The 24,878-nt window shown below is 50.7% G+C and overlaps 1 protein-coding gene across 5 annotated transcripts in view; it reads left to right on the top strand.

The window, feature by feature from the left end:
• nup98 (nucleoporin 98 and 96 precursor) overlaps positions 1-24,878 on the top strand; it is a 95,808-nt gene that overhangs the window by 10,486 nt on the left and 60,444 nt on the right. For 4 of the 5 annotated variants that reach the window (XM_033022174.1, XM_033022172.1, XM_033022171.1 and 1 more), the window contains exons 3-8: positions 2,452-2,556; positions 6,268-6,444; positions 10,246-10,388; positions 11,032-11,139; positions 13,360-13,543; positions 24,041-24,106. In XM_033022174.1, the coding sequence (XP_032878065.1) occupies positions 2,452-2,556; positions 6,268-6,444; positions 10,246-10,388; positions 11,032-11,139; positions 13,360-13,543; positions 24,041-24,106 (783 nt within the window). The remainder of the gene's footprint in view (positions 1-2,451; positions 2,557-6,267; positions 6,445-10,245; positions 10,389-11,031; positions 11,140-13,359; positions 13,544-24,040; positions 24,107-24,878) is intronic. The other variant, XM_033022175.1, reaches the window with a different exon arrangement.

Raw genomic sequence — 24,878 nt, 5'->3', positions numbered from 1 at the left:
CTCGGCGTGGAGGCTGCTGCCGGCTTGGTTGAGCAGTCGTCGGGGGGGGGAGACGGCACGGATCGTTCGTCGGCTGGCCAGCTGGACGGTGTGGCGCGGCGCGGTGTAGTACGGCGCGGCTCTCTCCCACATGTTGCACGGGGATGGCAGTGTCCGTTCACAGAGGAACATTGTGAACTGGACATGGTTTGGCGATCGTCCTGGGATCGTCACTGATCTTGGTGCAGAGTCACATTACACCCGCAGCACAGGGCCTGGTGCTGTTTACAGATTCAACAAGACACACCTTGACCATTGAACCGGATCGAATATAGGAGCAAAGAGGTCCTTCTGCAGTTGTACAGGGCCCAGTGAGACCACACCTGGAGTATTGTGTGCAGTTTTGGTCCCCTAATTTGAGGAAGGACATTCTTGCTATTGAGGGAATGCAGCGTAGGTTCACCAGGTTAATTCCCAGGATGGCGGGACTGTCATATGCTGAGAGAATGGAGCGGCTGGGCTTGTAAGCCATTTAGAACGGAGACAAGGAAACACTTTTTCACACAGAGAGTGGTGAGTCTGCGGAATTCTCTGCCTCAGAGGGCGGTGGAGGCAGGTTCTATGGATACTTTCAAGAGAGAGCTAGATGGTGCTCTTGAAGATAGCGGAGTCAGGGGATATGGGGAGAAGGCAGGAAACGGGGTACTGATTGTGGATGATCAGCCATGATCACATTGAATGGCGGTGCTGGCTCGAAGGGCCGAATGGCCTACTCCTGCACCTATTGTCTGTTGTCTATTTTCATCCATCACCCCTACACTATTCTTCTTTCGTGTCCATCTTCTGTGTTACAAAAGTTGACATCGCTGTCATCGTCCGTCCTGTAAAGGACGCAAGCTTCCGGCGACAATCAGTGGGAGCCATCACTTGTCGCAATAGATGATGGTGGTAGCAGAATTAGCTCAGGATACTTCCAGTTTCCAGCCCCCCCCCCCCGCGATGTGGACACTTCTGCTATGGGGCCACCACTGCACTAGTATTGTGTAATACCAACTCCTTATACCTTATGGGTAATTTACACCAGAGAGCTTGGTCAGTGCTCTAACTTATGCAGGGACCATTCAGAAGCCCAATAACAGGGAAATAAACTGTTTAGTTTAGGTTAGAGATACAGCACGGAAACAGGCCCTTCAGCCCACCGAGTCCGCACCGACCAACAATCCCCGCACACCCAACACTCTCCTACGGTGGCGCAGCGGTAGAGTTGCTGCCTTACAATGAATGCAGCGCCGGAGACCCGGGTTCCATCCCGCCTATGGGTGCCGTCTGCACGGAGTTTGTTCGTTCTCCCTGTGACCTGCGTGGGTTTTCCCCGAGTTCTTCGTTTTCCTCCCACACCCCAAAGACGTACAGGTTTGTAGGTTAATTGGCTTGGTATAAGTGCAAATTGTCCCAGGTGTGTGTAGGATAGTGTTAATGGTGGGCCGAAGGGCCTGTTTCCGTGCAGTATCTCTAAACCACACATATTAAGGACAATTTACACTTTTACCAAGCCAATAATGGACGATAAACTACAGACAATAGGTGCAGGAGTAGGCCATTCGGCCCTTTGAGCCAGCACCGCCATTCAATGTGATCATGGCTGATCAACCCAAATCAGTACCCTGTTCCTGCTTTCTCCCCATATCCCCTGACTTGCTGCAGTAGATGATGTTGGTAGCAGAATTAGCTCAGGATACTTCCAGTTTGCAGCCCCGCAACGTGGACGCTTCTGCTATGGGGCCAGCAGCCTGATAACAGGGTTGTTGCCTCTCTGGCCCTCTCCCTCTCCCTCTCCTTCTCCCACCCTTGGTGCGCTTGTGGAAGGACGGTTCAGCCGCCTGACAACAGGCTTGCTGCATCTTGCTATTGAGGGAGTGCAGCGTAGGTTTACAAGGTTAATTCCCGGGATAGCGGGACTGTCATATGCTGAGAGAATGAAGCAGCTGGGCTTGTACACTCTGGAGTTTAGAAGGATGAGAGGGAATCTTATTGAACTATATAAGATTGTTACGGGTTTGGACACGCTAGAGGCAGGAATCATGTTCCCGATGTTGGGGGAGTCCAGAACCAGGGGCCACAGTTTAAGAATAAGGGGTAAGCCATTTAGAACGGAGACAAGGAAACACTTTTTCCCACAGAGAGTTGTGAGTCTGTGGAATTCTCTGCCTCAGAGGGCGGTGGGGGCAGGTTCTCTGGATGCTTTCAAGAGAGAGCTAAGATAGGGCTCTTAAAGATAGCGGAGTCAGGGGATATGGGGAGAAGGCAGGAACGGGGTACTGATTGTGGATGATCAGCCATGATCGCATTGAATGGTGGTGCTGGCTCGAAGGGCAGAATGGCCAACTCCTGCACCTATTGTCTATTGTTTATTTTCTCTCTGGCCCTCTCCCTCCCCCCACTCTAACACTCTGTCATCTCTGTGTTTTTCAGACACGGCCACCACGGGGTTCGGCGGCTTTGGCGCAGGGACGGCTGGCTTCGGCGTGGCTCCTAACACCGGCGGAGGACTCTTTGGTAACACTCAAACCAAACCAGGTGAGGCTATGTCCAACCACTCATCCACCGATGGCCACCTGCGGACAGCTCTAAACTGTGGCTCCAGGACTGCGGTGGATAGCAGAGACTTGCATTTGTGTAGCATCGTTCACGACTTTGTACCCAGAGGGATTTCACAGCTAATGAACCCCTTTCAGAGGGATGATGCAGGATGCATGCAGTTCCCGACACAATGTGTCAGAGTTTATGGGGAGAAGGCAGGAGAATGGGGTTAGGAGGGAGAGATAGATCACCCATGATTGAATGGTGGAGTAGACCTGATGGGCCAAATGGCCTAATTTCACTACTATCGCTTGTAAGGCCCCCAAATATAGCGAGATAATGTCCAGATCATTTCTGTTCCATTGGTTGAGGTATTTACGCTGGACATTGACACATTCTTGATCAGTACGGGTGTCAGGAGTTATGGGGAGAAGGCAGGAGAATGGGGTTTGGAGGAGAGATAGATCAGCCATGATTAAATGGCACTTATACCAAGTCGACTTGATGGGCCGAAAGGCCTACTTTTGTTCCTATGACCTAATAGGAACAGAACTAGGCCAATCGGCCCATCAAGTCTACTCCGCTATCCAATCATAGCTGATCTATCTCTCCCTCTCAACCCTATTCTCCTGCCTTCTCCCCATAACCCCTGACCCGTACTGATCAAGAATCTGCCAATCTCTGCCTTAAAAATATCCATTGAGTTGGCCTCCACTGCGTTATTTTACAGCCACAGGCATGAACTTATAGGTTGATATTCACATAGCTCACAAGTAAAAATGCCATTTGATTCCTTTTACTTCCTTAGCTTGTGATGCCTCTGGAAGAGACATGTATCGCAGTTTCAGGTTACATTGAGTTCGTCACATAAAGCCACACGGCAAAAAAATAAGCCCCCAACCCAACTCCCATCTAAGCTCGTCCCACCTACTCGCTTTTGGCCCATATCCCTCTAAACCTTTCCTATCCATGTACCTGTCCAAATAACAGTAGATGTTACTGTACCTGCTTCAACAACCTCCTCCGGCAGCTCGTTCCATACACCCACCAACCACCCTCTGTGTGGAGAAAGCTGCCCTTTGGGTTAATAAATCTTTCCCCTCCCACCTTAAGCCCATGCCCTCTAATTTTTGATTTCCCCGACACTGGGTAAAAGAAATAGATCGCTTTCACCCTATCTATTCCCATTGTGATTTCACACACGTCTATAAGATCACCCCTCCTCAGCTTTCTGCAGTCCAAAGGATAAGGTCCTAGCCTGCCCCAACCTCTCCCTGTAGCTCAGGCGCTTGGGTGCTGGCAACCTCCTAGTAAATCAGTTTATCGTTTATCAGTTCAGTCTACTTTGCACAGGTCTGTGTCGCACCTTGGCAGATTCCATTCCATGGAAGAGTGCTCTTGGTGCTGCATTTTCCCTGCATCCGCTCATGCTCGGAGACATCCTTCCCACCGCAGGGTGATCAAAAAGAACACAATGCTCCAAGTGCCACCTGCCCAGCATTGCCAACTGCCTAAGACGCCAGTGGGCTGCGAGTGTGTTGCCAGTGTGTCTGCTGTGGCTCACCGGGCTGGAAGGTTGTTGTCTCAAGTCTCTGGACACATAAGAAACTGCGGATCATAAGGTCATAAAGAAGAGGAGCAGAATTAGGCCATTCGGACCATCAAGTCTACTCCGCCATTCAATCATGGCTGATCTATCTCTCCCTCCAAAAGGGCCTGTCCCACTTACGCGATTTTTTTCGGCTACTTGCCGGCACCCGTCAGGTGGCCGAAAATTTTCAACATGTTGAAAATCCAGCGGCGACCAGAAAAGGGTACGACTCTTTGGGCGACTACTCACGATCATACAGGCGTCACGTGTCGACATGTCGACCTTCCTTCCATCGAGGGGATTTATCGCAGTCGCTGCCTCAAAAAGGCTGGCAGTATCATCAAAGACCCACACCATCCTGGCCACACACTCATCTCCCTGCTACCTTCAGGTAGAAGGTACAGGAGCCTGAAGACTGTAACAACCAGGTTCAGGAATAGCTGCTTTCGACCTTTCTGTCCTGGGCCTCCTCCATGGACAGAGTGTGGCCCACCGCAAATTGGAGGAGCAGCACCTCATATTTTGCTTGGGTAGTTTACACCCCAGCGGTATGAACATTGACTTCTCCAATTTCAGGTAGTCCCTGCTTTCTCCCTCCTTCCCCTTCCCTGCCCAGCTCTCCCACAGCCCACTGTCTCCGCCTCTTCCTTTCTTCTTCCCGCCCCCCCCACCCCCACATCAGTCTGTGGAAGGGTCTCGACCCGAAACGTCACCCATTCCTTCTCTCCACAGATGCTGCCTCACCCGCTGAGTTTCTCCAGCATTTTTGTCTACCAACACATGGCAGCAACCGTTTGTACCACTCACAAGGTGCACACACAACATGCTGGAGCAACTCAGTGGGTGAGGCAGCAGCTCTGGAGAGAAGGAATGGGCGACGTTTCGGGTCGAGACCCTTCTTCAGACAAGGTGCATTCGTTGAAGGGTAGAAGGTGGTTTATGTCACAGTGACAAAACTTACTCTTTGTTAACGGAATATTTCTCCTGAGTGTCGGCTCATCTCAAATGCACGCCAGGGGCTGAGGTTGATCAGCCAGATTTCTCAGCAAATGGTGGCTAGTGCCGTACAACTGAATGTGATCTAGTCAGTGGATATTTTTAAGGCAGAGATAATCAAGAATAAAGAATTCTTGATTAGAACGAGTGTCAATGGTTATGGAGAGAAGGCAGGAAAATGGGATTAGGAGGCAGAGATCAGCCATGAGTGAATGGACTCGATGGGCCGAATGGCCTCATTCTACTCCTATAACTTGTGTGCCGAGGTACAGTGACAAGCTTTTTCTTGTTTAGTTTAGAGTTACAGGTCAGAAACAGGCCCTTCGGCCCACCGGGTCAGCACCGACCAGCGATCCCCGCACACTAACACTATCCTACTACACAAGGGACAATTTTTACATTTAAAATCAAGCCAATTCACCGACAAACCTGTACGTGTTTGGAGTGTGGGAAGAAACTAAAGATCTCGGTGAAAACCCACGCGGTCACGGGGAGAACGTACAAACTCCGTACAGACAGCACCCGTAGTCGGGATGGAACCCGGGTCTTCGGCGCTGTAAGGCAGCAACTCTACCGCTGCGCCACCGTGACTGCCCTCTATTTGTGGCATTTAAAAGACGGTTGGATAGGCATGTGTATATGGTTATGGGTCATGTGAAGGTAGATAAGTGAGGGTCTTGGCATCATGTTCAACACCGATGTTGTGGGCTGAAGGGCCTCTTCTCGTGCTGTAGTTCGATGTTCTTTGCTCTTTAGTTTAGCTTAGAGATACAGCGCGGAAGCAGAATTGTGAATCTGTGGAATTCACAGCCGCAGAAGGCAGTGGAGGCCAATTCACTGGATGTTTTCAAGAGAGAGTTGGATATAACGGAATCAAGGGATATGGGGAGAAGGCAGAAACGGGGCACTGATTTTGGATGATCAGCCATGATCACAATGAATGGCGGTGCTGGTTGGAAGGGCCGAATGGCCTACTCCTGCACCTATTGTCTATGTTTCTATCTTGTATCTACTTGCAAGTCTGTGCTTTCCAGCTGTAAAGCAGCTTGATTAGTGCGCTTGGAGTCTCTGTCTTGCTGTTGTTCCATCAAGCCCGTTAACATTCTTCCTTCTTCCTCCAGGAGGCCTGTTTGGGTCCAGCAGCTTTGGGCAGCCGGCAACCTCTTCCACCAATGCGGGCTTTGGTTTTGGGACGTCGACTTCCAACAGTCTCTTTGGGGGAACGAGCGCCGGAGGGCTCTTCTCCAACCAGCAGAGCAATGCCTTCACGCAGAGCAAGCCCGCCGGGGGCTTCGGAAGTAAGCTGGGACTTCATCAGTTGCAATTTGAACATATACGATTATTAAGGCTTGTACAGGGCCCTAGTGAGACCACACCTGGAGTATTGTGTGCAGTTTTGGCCTCCAAACTTAAGGAAGGACATTCTTGCTATTGAGGGAGTGCAGCGTAGGTTTACAAGGTTAATTACCGGGATGGCGGGACTGTCATATGCTGAGAGAATGGAGCGGCTGGGCTTGTATACTCCAGAATTTAGGATGAGAGGGTATCTTGTTGAAACATGTAAGATTATTAAGGGTTTGGACACGCTAGAGGCAGGAAACATGTTCCCGATGTTGGGGGAGTCCAGAACCAGGTGCCACAGTTTAAGAATAAGGAGTAAGCCATTTAGAACGGAGACGAGGAAACACTTTTTCTCACAGAGAGTGGTGAGTCAATGTGATGATCAGCCATGATCACATTGAATCGCGGTGCTGGCTCAATAGACAATAGGTGCAGGAGTAGACCATTCGGCCCTTCGAGCCAGCACTGCCATGGCTGATCATCCCCAATCAGTACCCCGTTCCTGCCTTCTCCCCATATCCCTCTCAGGCAGAGAATTCCACAGACACAGATTCCACAGATTTGCTCGAAGGGCCAAATGGCCTACTCCTGCACCTATTGTCTATTGTCTATTTGCTCTGCACCCTTTCATGCTGAGCTACATCTTTCCCCACCGCAGGGTGATCAAAAATGGACGCAGTGCTCCAAGTGCCGCCCCCACCCCCCCCCCCCCCCCCCCCCCCCCAGCATTGCCAACTCTGCCTGGGACGCCAGTGGGCTGCGAGTGTATTGCCAGTGTGTCTGCTGTGGCTCAGTGGGCAAGGCACTAGGCTGGAAGGTTGTTGCTTCAAGTCTCCAAACACACAAGAAACTGCAGATTTATACGGTCATAAAGAATAGGAGCAGAATTAGGCCATTCGGACCATCAAGTTTACTCTGCCATTCAATCATGGGTGATCTACCTCTCCCTCCTAACCCCATTCTCCTGCCTTCCCCCCATAATCGCCTGACACCCGGCTTTGAGTTTGATTTTAGTTTATTACACAATAGACAATAGGTGCAGGAGTAGGCCATTCGGCCCGACGAGCCAGCACCACATTCAATATGATCATGGCTGATCATCCAACTCAGTATCCTGTACCTGCTTTCTCTCCATACCCCCTGATCCCTTTTGCCACAAGGGCCACATCCAACTGCCTCTTAAATATAGCCATTGAACTGGCCTCAACTACATTCTGTGGCAGAGAATTCCAGAGATTCACCACTGACTCCGCTATGTTTAAGAGCCCTATCTAGCTCTCTCTTGAAAGTATCCAGAAAACCGGCCTCCAGCGCCCTCTGAGGCAGAGAATTCCACAGACTCACAACTCTCTGTGTGGAAAAAATGTTGCCTCGCCTCTGTTCTAAATGGCTTACCCCTTATTCTTAATCTGTGGCCCCTGGTTCTGGACTCCCCCAACATCGGGAACACGTTTCCTGCCTCTAGCGTGTCCATACCCTTAATAATCTTATATGTTTCAATAAGATAACCTCTCATCCTTCTAAACTCCAGAGTGTACAAGCCCTGCCGCTCCATTCTTGTCAGATGTACCAAGGTACAGTGAAAGGCTTTGTTTTGCATTCCTACCAGTCATGACACCAGTCAGCGGAAAGACAATACGTGATTACAATCGAGCCATCCACGGTGTACAGATCCAGGATAAAGGGACGAACGTGTTTAGTGCAAGGATACAATCCGATCAAAGATAGTCTGAGGGGCTCCAATGAGGTAGATAGTAGTTCAGCACCGCTCTCTGGTTGTGGTAGGATGGTTCAGTTGCCTGATAACAGCCGGGAAGAAACTCCCAGAAACTGGAGGTGTGCGTTTTCACACTTCTATACCTCTTGCCCGCATCTAAATTTGGTTTGAGACTCAGAATAAAATGAGAACAATACCGAGTGAAACTTGGGAGTCCATTGTCCTCACGAGATGTCTAAAATGCCAGTGGATTGCAGAGTCATAGAACTATACAGCACGGACATGTGCGAGAGCCTAGGACTAGAGGGCACAGCCTCAGAATAAAAGGACGTTCTTTTTAGGAAAGAGATGAGGAGAAATTTCTTTAGTCAGAGGGTGGTAAATCTGGAATTCATTGCCACAGACGGCTGTGGAGGCCAAGTCAGTGGATATTCTTAAGGCAGAGAGAGGGATAGATCCTTGATTAGTACGGGTGTCAGGGGTTACGGGGAGAAGGCTGGAGAATGGGGTTAGGAGGGAGAGATAGATCAGCCATAATTGAATGGCGCAGTAGACTTGATGGGCCGAATGGCCTAATTCTACTCCCATTTCTTATGACTTTATGACATGAGGCTTCAGCCCTTGACCATGCCAACTGAGCTGACACTTTGGGCAAGTGTCATTTGCCTGCATTTGGCCCGTCTGTCTGAACCCCTCCTATCCATATAATTGATAGTTATATTAATTATTACACACGTGTGTGTATGTACACGTGTGTGTGTGTGTGTACACATGTGTGTCTATGTTATTGGATTACCAGGCCCAAGTTGCAGCAAGTAAGAATGTTATTGTACTCAGTGGGTGGTGGAGCTGCTGCCTCACAGCGCCAGAGACCCAGGTTTGTTCCAGACCACGGGTGCTGTCTGTGTGGAGTATGTACGTTCTCCCTGCGTGGGTTTTCTCCGGGTGCCCGGGTTTCCTCCCACACTCCAAAGACGTACAGGTCCATAGGCTAATTGGCTTTGTGTAAATGTAAATTGTCCCTCGCGCGAGTAGGATAGTGTTGGTGTGCGGGGATCGCCGGTCAGCACGGGCTCAGTGGGCCGAAGGGCCTGTTTCCGAGCTGCGTCTCTAAACTAAACTAAACTCAACATGAATGAATGAATGAATGAGTTTATTGGCCAAGTATTCACATACAAGGAATTTGCCTTGGTGCTCCGCCCGCAAGTGCCAACATGACCTACAGTGACAGTTAAGAATGATACATAAAACATTAAACATTAATAATAAAATATTAAAATGGCACATTAACATGGCAGGTAGACAAAATTGCTGGAGAAACTCAGTGGGTGCGGCAGCATCTATGGAGCGATGGAAATAGGCAACGTTTGGGGCCAAAACCCTTCTTCAGACTGATGCAGGGTGGGTGGGGGGGGGGTGGGATGAAGAAAGGAAGAGGAGGACCCAGAGGGCTGAGGAAGAGCTGAGAAGGGGAGGAGACAGCAAGGGCTGCTGGAAATTGGAGGTCAATGTTCAGGCCACCGGGATGCAGACTGCCCAAGCGGAATATGAGGTGCTGCTCCTCCAGTTTCCGGTGGTGCTCACTCTGGCCATGGAGGAGGCCCAGGACAGAAAGCTTGGATTCGGAATGGGAGGGGGAGTTGAAGTGCTGAGCCACCGGGAGGTCAGCTTGGTTATTGCGGACCGAGCGGAGGTGTTGGGCGAAACGATCGCCAAGCCTACGCTTGGTCTCACCGATGTAGATCAGCTGACATCTAGAGCAGCGGATGCAATAGATGAGGTTGGAGGAGGTGCAGGTGAACCTCTGTCGCACCTGGAACGACTGCTTGGGTCCTTGAATGGAGTCGAGGGGGGAGGTAAAGCGACACGTGTAGCATCTCTTGCGGTTGCAAGGGAAAGTGCCCGGGGAGGGGGTGGACCTTTGTCTACCTTCGATTTTCCAGCATCTACAGTTCCTTCTTGAACAAATTAACATGGCACTTGTACTGTGGAATCTGGAGTACTGACGTGCCTCTCTCTCACTGTCCTCTTGCTGTTTCAGCTTTCGGAACCAGCACCGCGGGCGGGGGGCTGTTTGGGACCACAAGCACAGCCTCCAACCCTTTCGGTGGCACTTCAGGGAGCCTCTTTGGAGGGACCACCTTCACCACAGCTGCCCCCACAGGAACCACCGTTAAATTCAATGTGAGTGCGTCTGCATCGGGGTCCGTGGGGAGGCCGGAGAATAGTGACAGGCCTGGATGGAGTGGATATGGAGAGGATGTTTCCACTGGCGGGAGAGTCTAGGACCAGAGGGCACAGCCTCGGAATGAAAGGATGCACCTTTAGAAAGGAGATGAGGAGGAATTTCTTTAGTCAGACGGTGGTGAATCTGTGGATTCTTGATTAGTACGGGTGTCAGGGGTTATGGGGAGAAGGCAGGAGAATGGGATTAGGAGGGAGAGATAGATCAGCCATGATTGAATGGCGGAGTAGACCTGATGGGCCGAATGGCCTAATTCTGCTTCTTACAGCTTATGAGTTTCAAGAGAGAGCTAGATAGGACTCTTAAAGATAGCGGAGTCAGGGGATATGGGGAGAAGGCAGGAACGGGGTACTGATTGGGGATGATCAGCCATGATCACATTGAATGGCGGTGCTGGATCGAAGGGCCGAATGGCCTCCTCCTGCACCTATTGTTACACAGAACATGGAACAGTTCAGGCAGTGAGAACTTGAGATGTACCTACGGGTGGGCAATTAATTGTGAACGGGCTGCAGTATACTCACAGCAACGGACAGCATCTCACGGTGACGAGCCACTCAATTCCTCTTGCCTTTCCCGCAGTCTCCAACTGGCACGGACACGATGGTGAAGTCTGGCGTCAGCACCAGCATCAGCACCAAACATCAGTGCATCACCGCCATGAAGGAGTACGAGACAAAGTCGCTGGAGGTGAGGGGCAGAGACGCAGGCACGCACGCAAACGGGCGCCAGGGCTAAGGGGAGAATGCAGGAGGATGGGGCTAGGAGGGAGAGGTCGATGGAACTCCCTGCCACAGAAGGCAGTGGAGGGCAATTCACTGGATGTTTTCAGGAGAGAGAGTTAGATTTAGCTCTCAGGGCTAACGGAATCAAGGGATATGGGGAGAAAGCAGGAACGGGGTACTGATTTAGGGTGATCAGCCATGATCAAATTGAAAGGCCGTGCTGGTTCGAAGGGCAGATTGGCCTACTCCTGCACCTGTTGTTTATGTTTCTCGATCAGCTATGATTGAATGGCAGAGTAGACTTGATGGGCTAAATGGCCAAATTCTGTTCCTGTCACATGAGCTTATGAACTTGCCCACACCGCTCAACATGTCCCATCTACACTAGTCCCACCTCCCTACATTTGGGTCATACCCCTCCAAACCTGTCCTATCCATGTACCTGTCTAACTGTTCCTTAAATGTTGGGATAGTCCCAGCCTCAACTACCTCCTCTGGCAGCTCGTCCCACTGTGTGGGAAAGGTTACCCCTCAGATTCCTATTAAATCTTTTCCCCTTCAGCTTGAACCTATGTCCTCTGGTCCTCGATTCCCCTACTCTGGCCAAGCCACTGTCCGATCTATTCCCCCCATGATTTTATACACCTTTATAATAAGATCACTCCTCATCCTCCTGCGCTCCAAGGAATAGAGTCCCAGCCTACTCAACCTCTCCCTGTAGCTCAGTCCCTCGAGTCCTGGCAACATCCTGAAACAGTTAGACAGGTCCATGGCTGGGACAGGTTTAGAGTGATATAAGCCAAATGCAGGCCGGTGGGACTAGTGTACGGGTAACTTTTTCCACACAGTGGGTGGTGGGTGTATGGAACAAGCTGCCAGAGGAGGTGGTTGAGGCTGGGACTGTAACGACATTTGGACAGGTACAGAGATGGGAAAGGTTTTGAGGGATATGGGGCAAATGTGGTTAAAATGGAACAGCGTGCATGGGGCATGTTGGTTGTCATGGTTGAGGCGGTGCCGAACGGCGTGTTACTGTGCTGAATGACTTATCCCCCCCCCCCCCCCCCCCCCCCCCCCGGCAGGTTGGCCGACATTGTCCAGTTGCATGGTGTGTCACCTGGTTTGTGAGTGCCCCATCTGATGTTGAACGATGCCAGTCCTTGTCCCAGCAGCTTGTCATAGAGTCACGCAGCACGCACACAGGCCCTTCTGCCCAATTTACCAATGCTGACCAACACCCCCCCTCCACACTGGTCCCACCTGTCGGCGTTTGACCCATGTCCCACTAAACCCGTCCTATCCATGTACCTGTCCACGATGGTGGTTCCGTAGATACAATGTGGAAACAGCTCCTTCGGCCCATCCGTTACACTAGTTCTATCCTGCATCCCGGGAACAATTTACAGAAGCCAATTGCCCTACAAACCTGCACGCCTTTGGAATGTGGGAGGAAACCTGAGCACCCGGAGAAAATCCAAGTGGTCACAGGGAGACCGTACAGACTCAATAGACGATAGGTGCAGGAGTAGGCCATTTGGCCCTACTTTAGCCAGCACCGCCATTCAATGTGACCATGGCTGATCATCCCCAATCAGTACCCCGTTCCTGCCTATCCCCATATCCCCTGACTCCGCTATTTTTAAGAGCCCTATCTAGCTCCCTCTTGAAAGCATCCAGAGAACCGGCCTCCACCGCCCTCTGAGGCAGAGAATTCCACAGACTCACCACTCTCTGTGCGAAAAAGTGTTTCCTCGTCTCCGTTCTAAATGGTTTACTCCTCATTCTTAAACTGTGGCACCTGGTTCTGGACTCCCCCAACACCGGGAACATGTTTCCTGCCTCTAGCGTGTCCAAGCCCTCAACAATCTTATATGTTTCAATGAGATCCCCTCTCATCCTAAACTCCAGAGTGTACAAGGCCAGCCGCTCCACTCTCTCAGCATATGACAGTCCCGCCATCCAGGGAATTAACCTTGTAAACCTACGCTGCACTCCCTCAATAGCAAGAATGTCCTTCCTCAAATTAGGAGATCAAAACTGTACACAATACTCCAAACTCCACACAGACAGCACCCGTAGTCAGGATTGATCTTGGGTCCCCTGGCGCTGTGAGACAGCAGCTCTACCCACTGTGCCGCCCCTGTGCCGACTCTCACTCTGCCCCCCCCCCGTTTGCCTTTGGCAGGAGCTGCGGTTTGAAGACTACACGGCCGGCCGGAAGGGCCCGCAGGCCCCCATGGGTGGTGGGGCCGGGCTGTTTGGTGCAACGACCGCCACCTCCACCGCGGGCGCCGGGCTGTTTGGTGCCACGCCCGTCAACCCCGCTGGCGGCTTCAACTTCGGCCAGACCAAGACCAGCTTCGGAGCAAGTGAGTTGACGGAGCGCTAGACTGGGTGGTAACCCGCCTGCCTGCCCGCTGTAAAGGGGGGGGTGGAGTGTGGCATGGTGGGCAATGCACAAGGGTGTAAGCCAGGGGTCGGCGACCCACGGCCCACGGGCCGGATCCGGCCCCTAATCCATAATCACTCAGAGGGCGGTGGAGGCCGGTTCTCTGGATGCTTTCAAGAGAGAGCTAGGTAGGGCTGTTAAAGACAGGGGATATGGGGAGAAGGCAGGAATGGGGTACTGATTGGGGATGATCAGCCATGATCACATTGAATGGCTCGATGGCCTACTCCTGCACCTAGTGTCTATTGTCTATTCGGCCCGCAGGCGCGTTTTATTTCAATTAGTTTTCACGACCTGGGAACTGCAGCCAGTCCTGGGGCAGGCGAGCTGACCTGGGAACTGCAGCTCGTCCCGGGGCACACAAGCACCCTGGGAACGACAGCCAGTCCTGGGGCAGGCGGGCCGACCTGGGAACTGCAGCTCGTCCCGGGGCACACAAGCACCCTGGGACCGACAGCCAGTCCTGGGGCAGGCGGGCCGACCTGGGAACTGCAGAAAACGAATAGAAAAACACGTGGAAACTAATGGGAAAAACAACACCAAGTGTCACACTATGGCGATAGATGTGGCCCGCCATCTGCTCACACACATGGGTCCTGCCTGGCCCCTATGCAGAACAAGGTTGCCGACCCCTGGTGTAAGCCCTGTCCGTACCAGAGGTGGTGGTTAGTTTGGAGGTTCCAGCAAGCTGGTTCTGTATTGTGGGGCTTGCGTACAACATGAAGCCCTCCTTCCAGCTTCATTACTCTGCACAGAGGCATAATGTGCAGAACAATAGTACGGATGTCAAGGGTTGTGGGGCGAAGGCAGGAGAATGGGGTTAGGAGGGAGAGATAGATCAGCCATGATTGAATGGCAGAGTTGACTAGGTGGGCCGAATGGTGTAATTCTACTACTATTCCTCATACTCTTCGGCCCAACATGCCCATGCCGACCGATCAAGGTGCCCTGTTGAACTAGTTCAGATCCCTCCAAACCATCCCGTCCATAAACCTGTCCAAATATCTGTTAACCTGCATTTATACCTGCTTCAACTACCTTGGTAGACACTAAATGCTGGAGTAAATCAGCGGGTGAGGCAGCATCTGTGAAGAGAAGCTGCCGGGTCTCGACCCGACGTTTCGGGTTGAGCCCCTTCTTCAGACATTCCTTCTCTCCAGAGATGCGGCCTCACCAGCTGAGTTACTCCAGCATTTTGTGTCTACCTTTGATTTAAACCAGCATCTGCAGTTCTTTCTTGCGACATGGCTCAACCACCTGCTCTCGAAGCTTCTTCCACACAATGTATCCATCACCCTGTGTGGAAAAAGTTGTCCCTCGGGTTCCCTATCCGCTCTCATCTTGAACCTCTGGTGTCTAGTTGTACACTCCTTTATTTATCCCGGGGGATAAAGACCTGACCATCCACCTTGTTTGTCTATGTCCATCATGATTCTATACACGGTCACTGATTAGGCCCAACCTGTCCAGTCTCTCGTATCTCAAGCCCTCCACCCCCCCCCCCCCCAAACGACATCCTGGTGAATCTTTTCTGCACCCACTCGAGCTTGATCAAATCCTCAAATCTCTGTACTGCCCACTCCCCTGACATCAGTCTGAAGAAGAGTCTCGAGCCGAAACGTCACCCATTCCTTCACTCCAGAGATGCTGCCGGTCCCGCTGAGTTACCCCGGCACTTTGTCTTTAATCAGATCCTCACTGTGGTACGGTGACCAGAGTGTGGATACTGAATTGTTCTGCACACTATCCAAACAGATCAGACAGTACTCTACATAAACACAATCAAGTCAAACTCAAGTCCAACAGATAGAGCAAAGGGGAAGATACAGAGTGCAGAATACAGTTCTCAGCATTGTAGTGCATCAGTTCCACACACAAAGTCCAATGTCCGCAATGGGGTAGAGGTGAATCGGACAGTACCCCAGCTTAGAGTCATAGAGTCACACAGCATGGAAACAGGCCCAACTTGCCCACACCGACCAACATGCCACATCCTCACTAGTCCCACCTGCCTGCCTTTGGTCCATATCCCTCCAAACCTGTCCTATCCATGTACCAGTCTAAATGTTTCTTAAAAGGTGCGATAGTCCCTGCCTCAACTACCTCCTGTGGCACCTCGTTCCACACACCCACACGGCCCCCTGTGTGAAAGAGTTACCCCTCAGGACCTCTGCTTCTTGTATTTGCTACCACCTTTGGGGTGGTCTCCTGTTCAAACCCTCAGTGGTACGTACATGCTGTGTATCGCGGGCACCTAGCGGCCAGCGTAATAGAATAGTGGTACTGCACGGAAATAGAGGGACGTTTCATCATCGATGAACCAATAATAGACAATAGGTGCAGGAGTAGGCCATTCGGCCCCTCGAGCCAGCACCACCATTCAATGTGATCATGGCTGATCATCCACAATCAGTACCCCGTTCCTGCCTTCTCCCCATATCCCCTGACTGCTATTTTTAAGAGACCTATCTAGCTCTCTCTTGAAAGTATCCAGAGAACCGGCCTCCACCGCCCTCTGAGGCAGAGAATTCCACAGAATCACCACTCTCTGTGAGGAAAAGTGTTTCCTCGTCTCTGTTCTAACTCCACGTGTCTAGTACAGTGGAGGAACAGGCCCTTCGGCCCACCATGTCTGTGATGGAACATGATGCCAAGACCAACTCTCAGCTACCTGCATCACCCTCCATTCCCCGCGTGTCCAACAGTCTCTTACACTATCCTACTTGCCTCCACAACTACCTCTGGCGGTGTGTTCCAGGACCCCACTAAGTGTGCCCTGCTGATCTCCATTCATCTTTCCCCCTCTCGCCTTGTCGCTACGCCCTCTAGTATTAAATTGTCCACTCTGCGTTAACGGTTGTGACTGTCTACCCTATCTACGCCTCTCATAATTGTCTATCTATCAGGCCTCCCTACACCCTCTGACGCTCCAGAGAAAACAACCCAAGTCTGTCCACCTTCTCCCTCTAGCTGAAACTAATCTAATCCCGGCATCGTTCTGGTAAACCCCCTCTGCACCGTCTCCAAAGCCCCCACATGCTTCCTGTAATGGAGGCGACCAGAACTGCACGCAGTGCTCTGACATTCCGTGATGGAGGCTGCTGCCCCCTTGTGACTTGTTCTATGCCATACGGGCCTGTCCCACTTACCCGATTTCTTTCCGGCACCCGTCATAGTCGCAGCGGGTCGCCGAAAACGTTGAAAATCCAGCGGCGACCAGAAAAAGGTACGACCCTTTGGGCGACTACTCACGACACGCAGGGTGGCGTCTGTATGGTCGTGAATAGTCGCCCAAAGTCGTACCTTTTTCTGGTCGCCATTTTTGAACATTTTCGGCGGCCTGCTACGACTACGACGGGTGCCGACAAGTTGGCGAAAAAAATCGCGTAAGTGGGACAGGCCCTTTGCTGTTTCACCCGCTGCATTTCTAGGCATTGATTCTTTTTTATTTAACGCAAAAATAATTGTAATTAACTATTTACAAAAACGATATGTATGAATGAATGAAAATAAGTTTATTGGCCAAGTATTCACATACAAGGAATTTGCCTTGGTGCTCCGCCCGCAAGTGACAACATGACATACGGTGACAGTTAGGAATGACACATAAAACATTAAACATAAACCGTTAAACATATGTACAGTAAAATACAGACAAACCCACCACCATAATACAAAATAAAGCAAACATTCTTAAATACTGAATATTAAATCACTATTTCCCCATTCTTAGGCATTGATTTCTTTTTAAATCAAAAAATGTATTCAATTATTAAAGATAATATTTACAATACAATGAAACAAAACAGAACCCACTGCCATAATACAGGACAAACAAATATACCAAATAAACTTATATACAACTATGTTACAATAGGTGCAGGAGTAGGCCATTCGGCCCTTCGAGCCTGCACCGCCATTCAATGTGATCATGGCTGATCATCCCCAATCAGTACCCTGTTCCTGCCTTTTCCCCATATCCTCTGACTCTCTTTAAGAGCCCTATCTAGCTCTCTCTTGAAAGTATCTAGGGAACCGCCCTCTGAGGCAGATAATTCCACACTCACAGCTCTCTGTGAAAAGGTTTTTCCTCATCTCTGTTCTCAATGGCTAGCCCCTTATTCTTAAACAGTGGCCCCTGATTCTGGACTCCCCCAACATCGGGAACATGTTTCCTGCTTCCAGCGTGTCCAAACCCTTAATAGTCTTATTAATAATCTTACACTCCTTGTCAAGGATACGTTCCACCCCCCGCAGTGCCCAGCAGTCCCGGAAATCCCCCAGGGAGCCCGTGGACAGCGTGTAGTCCCTCTCTAACACCACCCGGGCGCGGACGTTACCCCGGAAAAGCGGCGGGCAGCCGGCTCGGCCTAGCCCTCTTCCGCTTGGCACCGTGACTCACGGATGGCCAGCTTGGCCAGGCCCAGGAGCAACCCAACCAGGACATCTTCGGCCCCAAACCCTCTCCCCTACGCACAGGGTGTCCAGAGATGAGGATGGTGGGTGTGAAGTGCAGCCAGAAGGCCGGGAGCAGCCCCTTTAGATATTGATTCTTGGTGGGCGGGTCAGGAGTGGACACTGGGATGTTGTTGCACGTGGCTGTCTGTCGCCCATGTGGTCAGTAAACCAGCAGTGACTGGAGTGGGGAGATGCAATTGACCGGGGATAGACTGTCCAGTGCTGGAGGCTCTTGCATGGAATGGCCTTTGTCATTGTTGTATCATTGTGTGTGTGTGAGAATGTGGTCTGAGTGATGGACAGTACTGGCCGGTTAGCCAGCGTGCAGGGAAAGGTTTCAACTTAGTGATCTGAAGCCCTGAATTTTACCTTCGTAAAACTTAACTTCAGAGAGACAGCGCGCAAACTAGCTGGGCTTGTACACTCTGGAGTTTAGAAGGATGAGAGGGGATCTCATTGAAACATATAAGATTGTTAAGGGCTTGGACGCGCTAGAGGCAGGAAACATGTTCCAGATGTTGGGGGAGTCCAGAACCAGGGGCCACAGTTTAAGAATAAGGAGTAAGCCATTTAGAACGGAGACGAGGAACTTTTTCTCACAGAGAGTGGTGAGTCTGTGGAATTCTCTGCCTCAGAGGGCGGTGGAGGCCGGTTCTCTGGATACTTTCAAGAGAGAGCTAGATAGGGCTCTTAAAGATAGCGGAGTCAGGGGATATGGGGAGAAGGCAGGAACGGGGTACTGATTGTGGATGATCAGCCACGATCACATTGAATGACAGTGCTGGCTCGAAGGGCCGAATGGCCTACTCCTGCACCTATTGTCTATTGTCTTTGGAGTGTGAGAGGAAACCAGAGCACCCGGAGAAAGCCCACGCGTTCACGGGAGGCATGTACAAACTCCGTGCAGACAGCGCCCGTAGTGAGGATGGAACCCGGGTGTCTGGCGCTGTGAGGCAGCAGCTGGACCCGCTGCGCCACGGTGCCGCCCCCTCCAATGGTCTCGTTACTCCTGCTTCCTTGCTGAAGGTCGGCATTGTTTTAATCGTGCAGGCGAGAGTTCTTTGGAGGAAGGTGCTGTCACTTGTATTCACGTCTGAAGCCCCGTTAGAATTACAGAGAGTCATAGAGGACGGGAACAGGCCCTTCCGCCCAACTCCTCCTTGCCCACCAAGATGCCCCCTCTGTTGGTCCCAATCGGCCCACATCCCTCTGATCCTTCCTTATCCATATATCTGTCCAAATTGTGTACAGTTTTGGTCTCCTAATCTGAGGAAAGACATTCTTGCCATAGAGGGAGTACAGAGAAGGTTCACCAGACTGATTCCTGGGATGTCAGGACTTTCATATGAAGAAAGACTGGATAGTCTCGGCTTGTACTCGCTAGAATTTAGAAGATTAAGGGGGGGTCTTATAGAAACTTACAAAATTCTTAGGGGGTTGGACAGGCTAGATGCAGGAAGATTGTTCCCGATGTTGGGGAAGTCCAGAACAAGGGGTCACAGTTTAAGGATAAGGGGGAAATCTTTTAGGACCGAGATGAGAAAAACATTTTTCACACAGAGAGTGGTGAATCTCTGGAATTATCTGCCACAGAACGTATATTTAAGATGGAGTTAGATGTGGCCCTTGTGGCTAAAGGGATCAGGGGGTATGGAGAGAAGGCAGGTACGGGATACTGAGTTGGATGATCAGCCATTATCATATTGAATGGCGGTGCAGGCTCGAAGGGCCGAATGGCCTACTCCTGCACCTATTTTCTATGTTTCTATCCTTCCTTATCCATATATCTGTCCAAATATCTCAAATGTTGCAATTGAACTCGAGAAATGGCTGGATCGATGGCAAATGGCTGTTGGTGATCCTCATAGGCTCTGTAAACGCCAGCAATAATCCCGCAGGTTGGCATGTGAGCAAACTTGTGTTAAACCAGTGTGAGAAAGGGAACATGGGCCATGGAGCAATGGTCAGTTGTTTAGGACAGGGAAGAGGATGTATCATGTCTGGATTTTCAAAAGACCTTTAAGGTGCCACAGGAGAGACAGTTGCATGAAGAGACTTGTACAGTTGGGACGTGCAGGAAGGAACTGCAGATGCTGGTTTCAACTGAAGATAGACACAAAAATGCTGGAGTAATTTAATGGGACAGGCAGCATCTCTGGAGAGAATGAATGGGTGATGTTTCAGGGTTTATTAAGGGTTTGGACACGTTAGAGGCAGGAAACATGTTCCCGGTGTTGGGGGAGTCCAGAACCGGAGGCCACAGTTTAAGAATAAGGGCTAAGCCATTTAGAACGGAGATGAGGAAACACTTTTTCTCACAGAGAGTTGTGAATCTGTGGAATTCTCTGCCTCAGGTGGAGGCCGGTTCTCTGGATGCTTTCAAGAGAGAGCTAGATAGGGCTCTTAAAGATAGCGGAGTCAGGGCATACGGGGAGAAGGGGTACTGATTGGGGATGATCAGCCATGATCACATTGAATGACGGTGCTGGCTCCTGCACCTATTGTCTGTTGTCTATTGAGACCTGAAGAATAGACAATAGACAACACCCGACACGTCACCCATTCCTTCTCTCCAGAGATGATTGTGTTCTGTTGAGTTACTCCAGCATTTTATGTTTACGTACAGTTGGGTTGTTTTACTAACTTGGCCGATACTTGGGCTGTGTGATAGAAGATGGGTTGTAATAAGTACGTCACATTCAGGGGTGGATACCCAGTTCCACAGTGTACTGATAATTCAATGATACCCAGTGAATGATATTTCATTGCCACGCGCTTAGGTTGTGATTTTGCTTTTGTTTTCCATACAATCTAGTAAAATCATACTATAGGTGACGTTTCGTGTCGAGACTCTTCTTCAGTCTGAAGAAGGGTCTGCACCCAAAAAGTCACCTATTCCTCCGGCTCCATAGATGCTGCCTCACATGCTGAGTTTCTCCAGCATTTCTGGATTTTTCCAGCATTGCAGTTCTTTCTTTAAACAAAAGCATACTATAGATTAGGTTAGAGATACAGCTTGCAAACAGGTCCTTTGGCCCATCGAGTCCCTGTGGACCAGCGATCCCTGTGCATCAGTTCTATCCCACACAGACACTAGGGACAATTTACAGTTTTACCAAGGTCAATTAACCGACAAACCCGCACGTCTTTGGAGCATGGGGGGGAAACCCACGCAGGTCACGGGGAGAACGTGCAAACTCCGTACAGACAGCACCCGTAGTCAGGATCGAACCCGGGTCTCTGGCGCTGTGAGGCAGCAACTCTACTGCTGTGCAGCTCTGTAGAAATGTGATTTGCACAATTATAGATTAGTGCAAAAGTGCAACGATTGTAGTGTAATAGACTTCACCGAGTGCACAAAGAGTCGCCACGTTTCTGGCGGCAACAAAGCTCTGGAGAGAACAGTCTTATCTTGGTCTTAAAGGCCCACAAAGAATGGAGTATTGTGTGCAGTTTTGGTCCCCTAATTTGAGGAAGGACATTCTTGCTATTGAGGGAGTGCAGCGTAGGTTTACAAGGTTAATTCCTGGGATGGCGGGACTGTCGTATGCTGAGAGAATGGATCGGCTGGGCTTGTACACTCTGGAGTTTAGAAGGATGAGAGGGAATGTTATTGAAACATGTAAGATTATTATGGGATTGGACACGCTAGAGGCAGGAAACATGTTCCCGATGTTGGGGGAGTCCAGAACCAGGGGCCACAGTTTAAGAATAAGGGGTAAGCTATTTAGAACGGAGCAGAGGAAACACTTTTTCTCACAGAGAGTTGTGAGTGTGTGGAATTCTCTGCCTCAGAGGGCAGTGGCAGCAGGTTCTCTGGATGCTTTCAAGACAGAGCTAGGTAGGTGGCAAGACAGATGGCACAATGGGCTAAGTGTTCGGCTGGCAACCTGAAGGTGGCCGGTTCGAATCCTGCTTGGAGTGTGTACTGTCGTTGTGTCCTTGGGCAAGACACTTCACCTACGTTTGCCTGGGACTAGAGACGGAAATTAGCTACTGATTGGCTACAATCTCGCATATTTACATGCAAATGTTCATTAATATGCACTGTCCCTATAAACAAATTATTATTATTATTATTATTATTAGGGCTCTTAAAGATATGGGGAGAAGGCAGGAACGGGGTACTGATTGGGGATGATCAGCCATGATCACAGTGAATGGCGGTGCTGGCTCGAAGGACCGAATGGCCTACTCCTGCACCTATTGTCTATAAGTCCAAATGTAACTTGCCCATGTAGACACTATGAAGCGCAGTGTCCTGCCTAACTGAAAATGGCACAAGATGCCGGAGTAACTCCGCAGATCATCTCTGGTGAAAATGGATGGGTGATGTTTCAGGTCTTCGCAACCCGAAACATCACCTACCCATGAGTTACTGCAGCACCTTGTGTCTTGTCCAGGCCTGTTGAACGTGTAAAGCTACGCGGGGACACGCCCCGTGAAGGGGACACGGAGATGGAGACGGGCTGCGGCTGGTGGATAAAATGCAACGTAAGGGAAGGGCTTTTTGTAGTTTGCAGGAAGGATGTAAATGTCCAAAGGCTTGAGAGTGCGATGGCACAGTGTTAGTTCAGTTTATTGTCACGTGTACCGAGGTACAGTGAAAGGCTTTTGTTGCGTGCTAACCAGTCAGCAGAAAGGCTATACATCAAGTCAAGTCACTTTTATTTCTATAACACATTTAAAAAACACCTCTCGTTGGCCAAAGTGCTTTACATTGGTGGAGGTACTAACGTTATACAACATTGGTTCATAGATTAAGGACATACATAAATACATACATATAGCCCTCCCTCAGAGGACGTGAAGAAAGGTTTGAGAGTAAAAATGAGTTTTAAGCTTGGACTTAAAGGAGTCGCTGGAGGGGGCGGTTCTGATGGGAAGGGGGATGCTGTTCCACAGTCTAGGAGCTGCAACCGCAAAGGCACGGTCGCCCCTGAGCTTATGCCTAGACCGCGGGATGTTCAGTAACCCCAAGTCGGCCGATCTGAGGGACCTGGAGGTGGTGTGGTGGGTAAGCAGACTTTTGATGTAGGTGGGGGCAAGCCCGTTAGGGGCTTTGTAGACATAAAGGAGGATCTTGACATTTATTCAGAAGCGCACAGGGAGCCAGTGGGGAGAGGCCAGGATCGGGGTGATGTGGTCCCTTTTTTGGGTGCCCGTCAGGTGTATATGATTACAATCGACCCATCCACTGTGTACAGGTACATGTACGATGGGATAATGTTTAGTGCAAGGTACAGCCCGATTAAAAAATAGTCCGAGAGTCTCCAATGAGGTTGATAGAAGTTCAGCACCGCTCTTTAGTTGGTGAGAGAACGGTTCTGTTGCCTGATAACAGCCGGGAAGAAACTGTCCCTGAATCTGGAGGTGTGCGTTTTCACACTTCTGTACCTCTTGCCCAATGGTAGAGGGGAGAAGAGGGAGTGACCGGGGTGAGACTGGTCCGTGATTAAGCTGCTGGCCTTGCCGAGGCAGTGTGAAGTGAATTTGCTCAACATGTTGAAAACCCAGCGGCGACCAGAAAGACGCCACGGCTCTTTGGATGACTGTGGAGACGACTCACGACCATACAGGCGACATGTCGCGAGGTGAAGCCTGTATGGCCGTGAGTAGTCGCCCAAAGAGTCGTACCTTGTTCTGGTCGTCGCTGGATTTTCAACATGTTGAACATTTTCGGCGACCTGCAACGACCCATGTCGGGTGCCGGCAGTCCCCGAAAAAGTCGCGTAAGTGGGACAGGCCCATTGGGGTTATAGATATTTGTAGACTATCATTGATGCCGGAGAGTGTGGTTCTCCAGACTCTGGCTGTTCTTCACGGTGCTCGGAGCTCCCTGCACCCCCCCTCCCGGTTCCCAGAGCCCTGGGCTGGTCGCTCCCTTTGTCGGTGCTTCGGATGTGTTACGGCAGCTTGTTCTAAACTCCACATTGAATGAGTGACTTCCTCTCCTCAGACACTGGGCTCCTTTCGAAAGTGGGTATGCTGGGAGCAGGCTGTGGGTCCAGTCTACAGAAACCAGGTAGGGGACTCATCCTGAGGTCGGGTAACTGCTCAGCCGCTCGCAAAGCCATGGCAATTTTATTACAGGAGTAAGCCGCCGTTGCTGCAGACTGACTGCGGCGCCTGGTTCGCCAGGATCCCAACGCAGCTTTGCATCCTTGGTGAAAAACATGCGCTCCTTGGCTCATGCAGGGGCGCCCACCTGCTCTTGCAGCTCCCCCGCAGCAGGCTGTTCAACCATGCCTGCATCGTTCCACGTTGCAGTTCCAGTCACCCGTTCAGTTTAATGTCACGTGTCACGTGTACCGAGGTACAGTGAAGAGCTTCTTTGCTGCCTGCTGAGCAGCCAGCGGAAAGACAACACATGATTACAATCGAGCCGTTTACTGCGTTATAGATACATGATAAGGAAGTAACGTTTAGTGAGTAGAGATTGAAGAGTGTGGAGCGATTGTAATATGTGGTTGTAGATCTGTTTCTGTGGCCAGCGCGACAAATAGTCGCCCGGGCTGGACGCCATCTTGGAAGCCCTGGCGCATCACCCTGCACTCTGATGTAGGTCCTTACATCCTCTTGGTGACCCCTCGACTCTGAGGGGAGAGAGAGCGAGAGACAGAGAAACAGAGAGAGAGGGACTGAGACAAAGACAGAGACACACACACACACACAGAGGGGGGAGAGAGAGAGAGTGAGCCTGCAGATGCTGGAATCCTGAGCACAAAACAGACTGCTGGGGGAGGTCTGCGGCTCAGACAGGGGAATGACCAGGCGCGACCCTTAATCCTAATGGA

This window comes from Amblyraja radiata, chromosome 6, assembly GCF_010909765.2.
Source record: "Amblyraja radiata isolate CabotCenter1 chromosome 6, sAmbRad1.1.pri, whole genome shotgun sequence".
Classification (NCBI taxonomy): domain Eukaryota; kingdom Metazoa; phylum Chordata; class Chondrichthyes; order Rajiformes; family Rajidae; genus Amblyraja; species Amblyraja radiata.
Note: the sequence above shows the minus strand (reverse complement) of the source record. Positions and strands in the feature narration are given on the sequence as shown.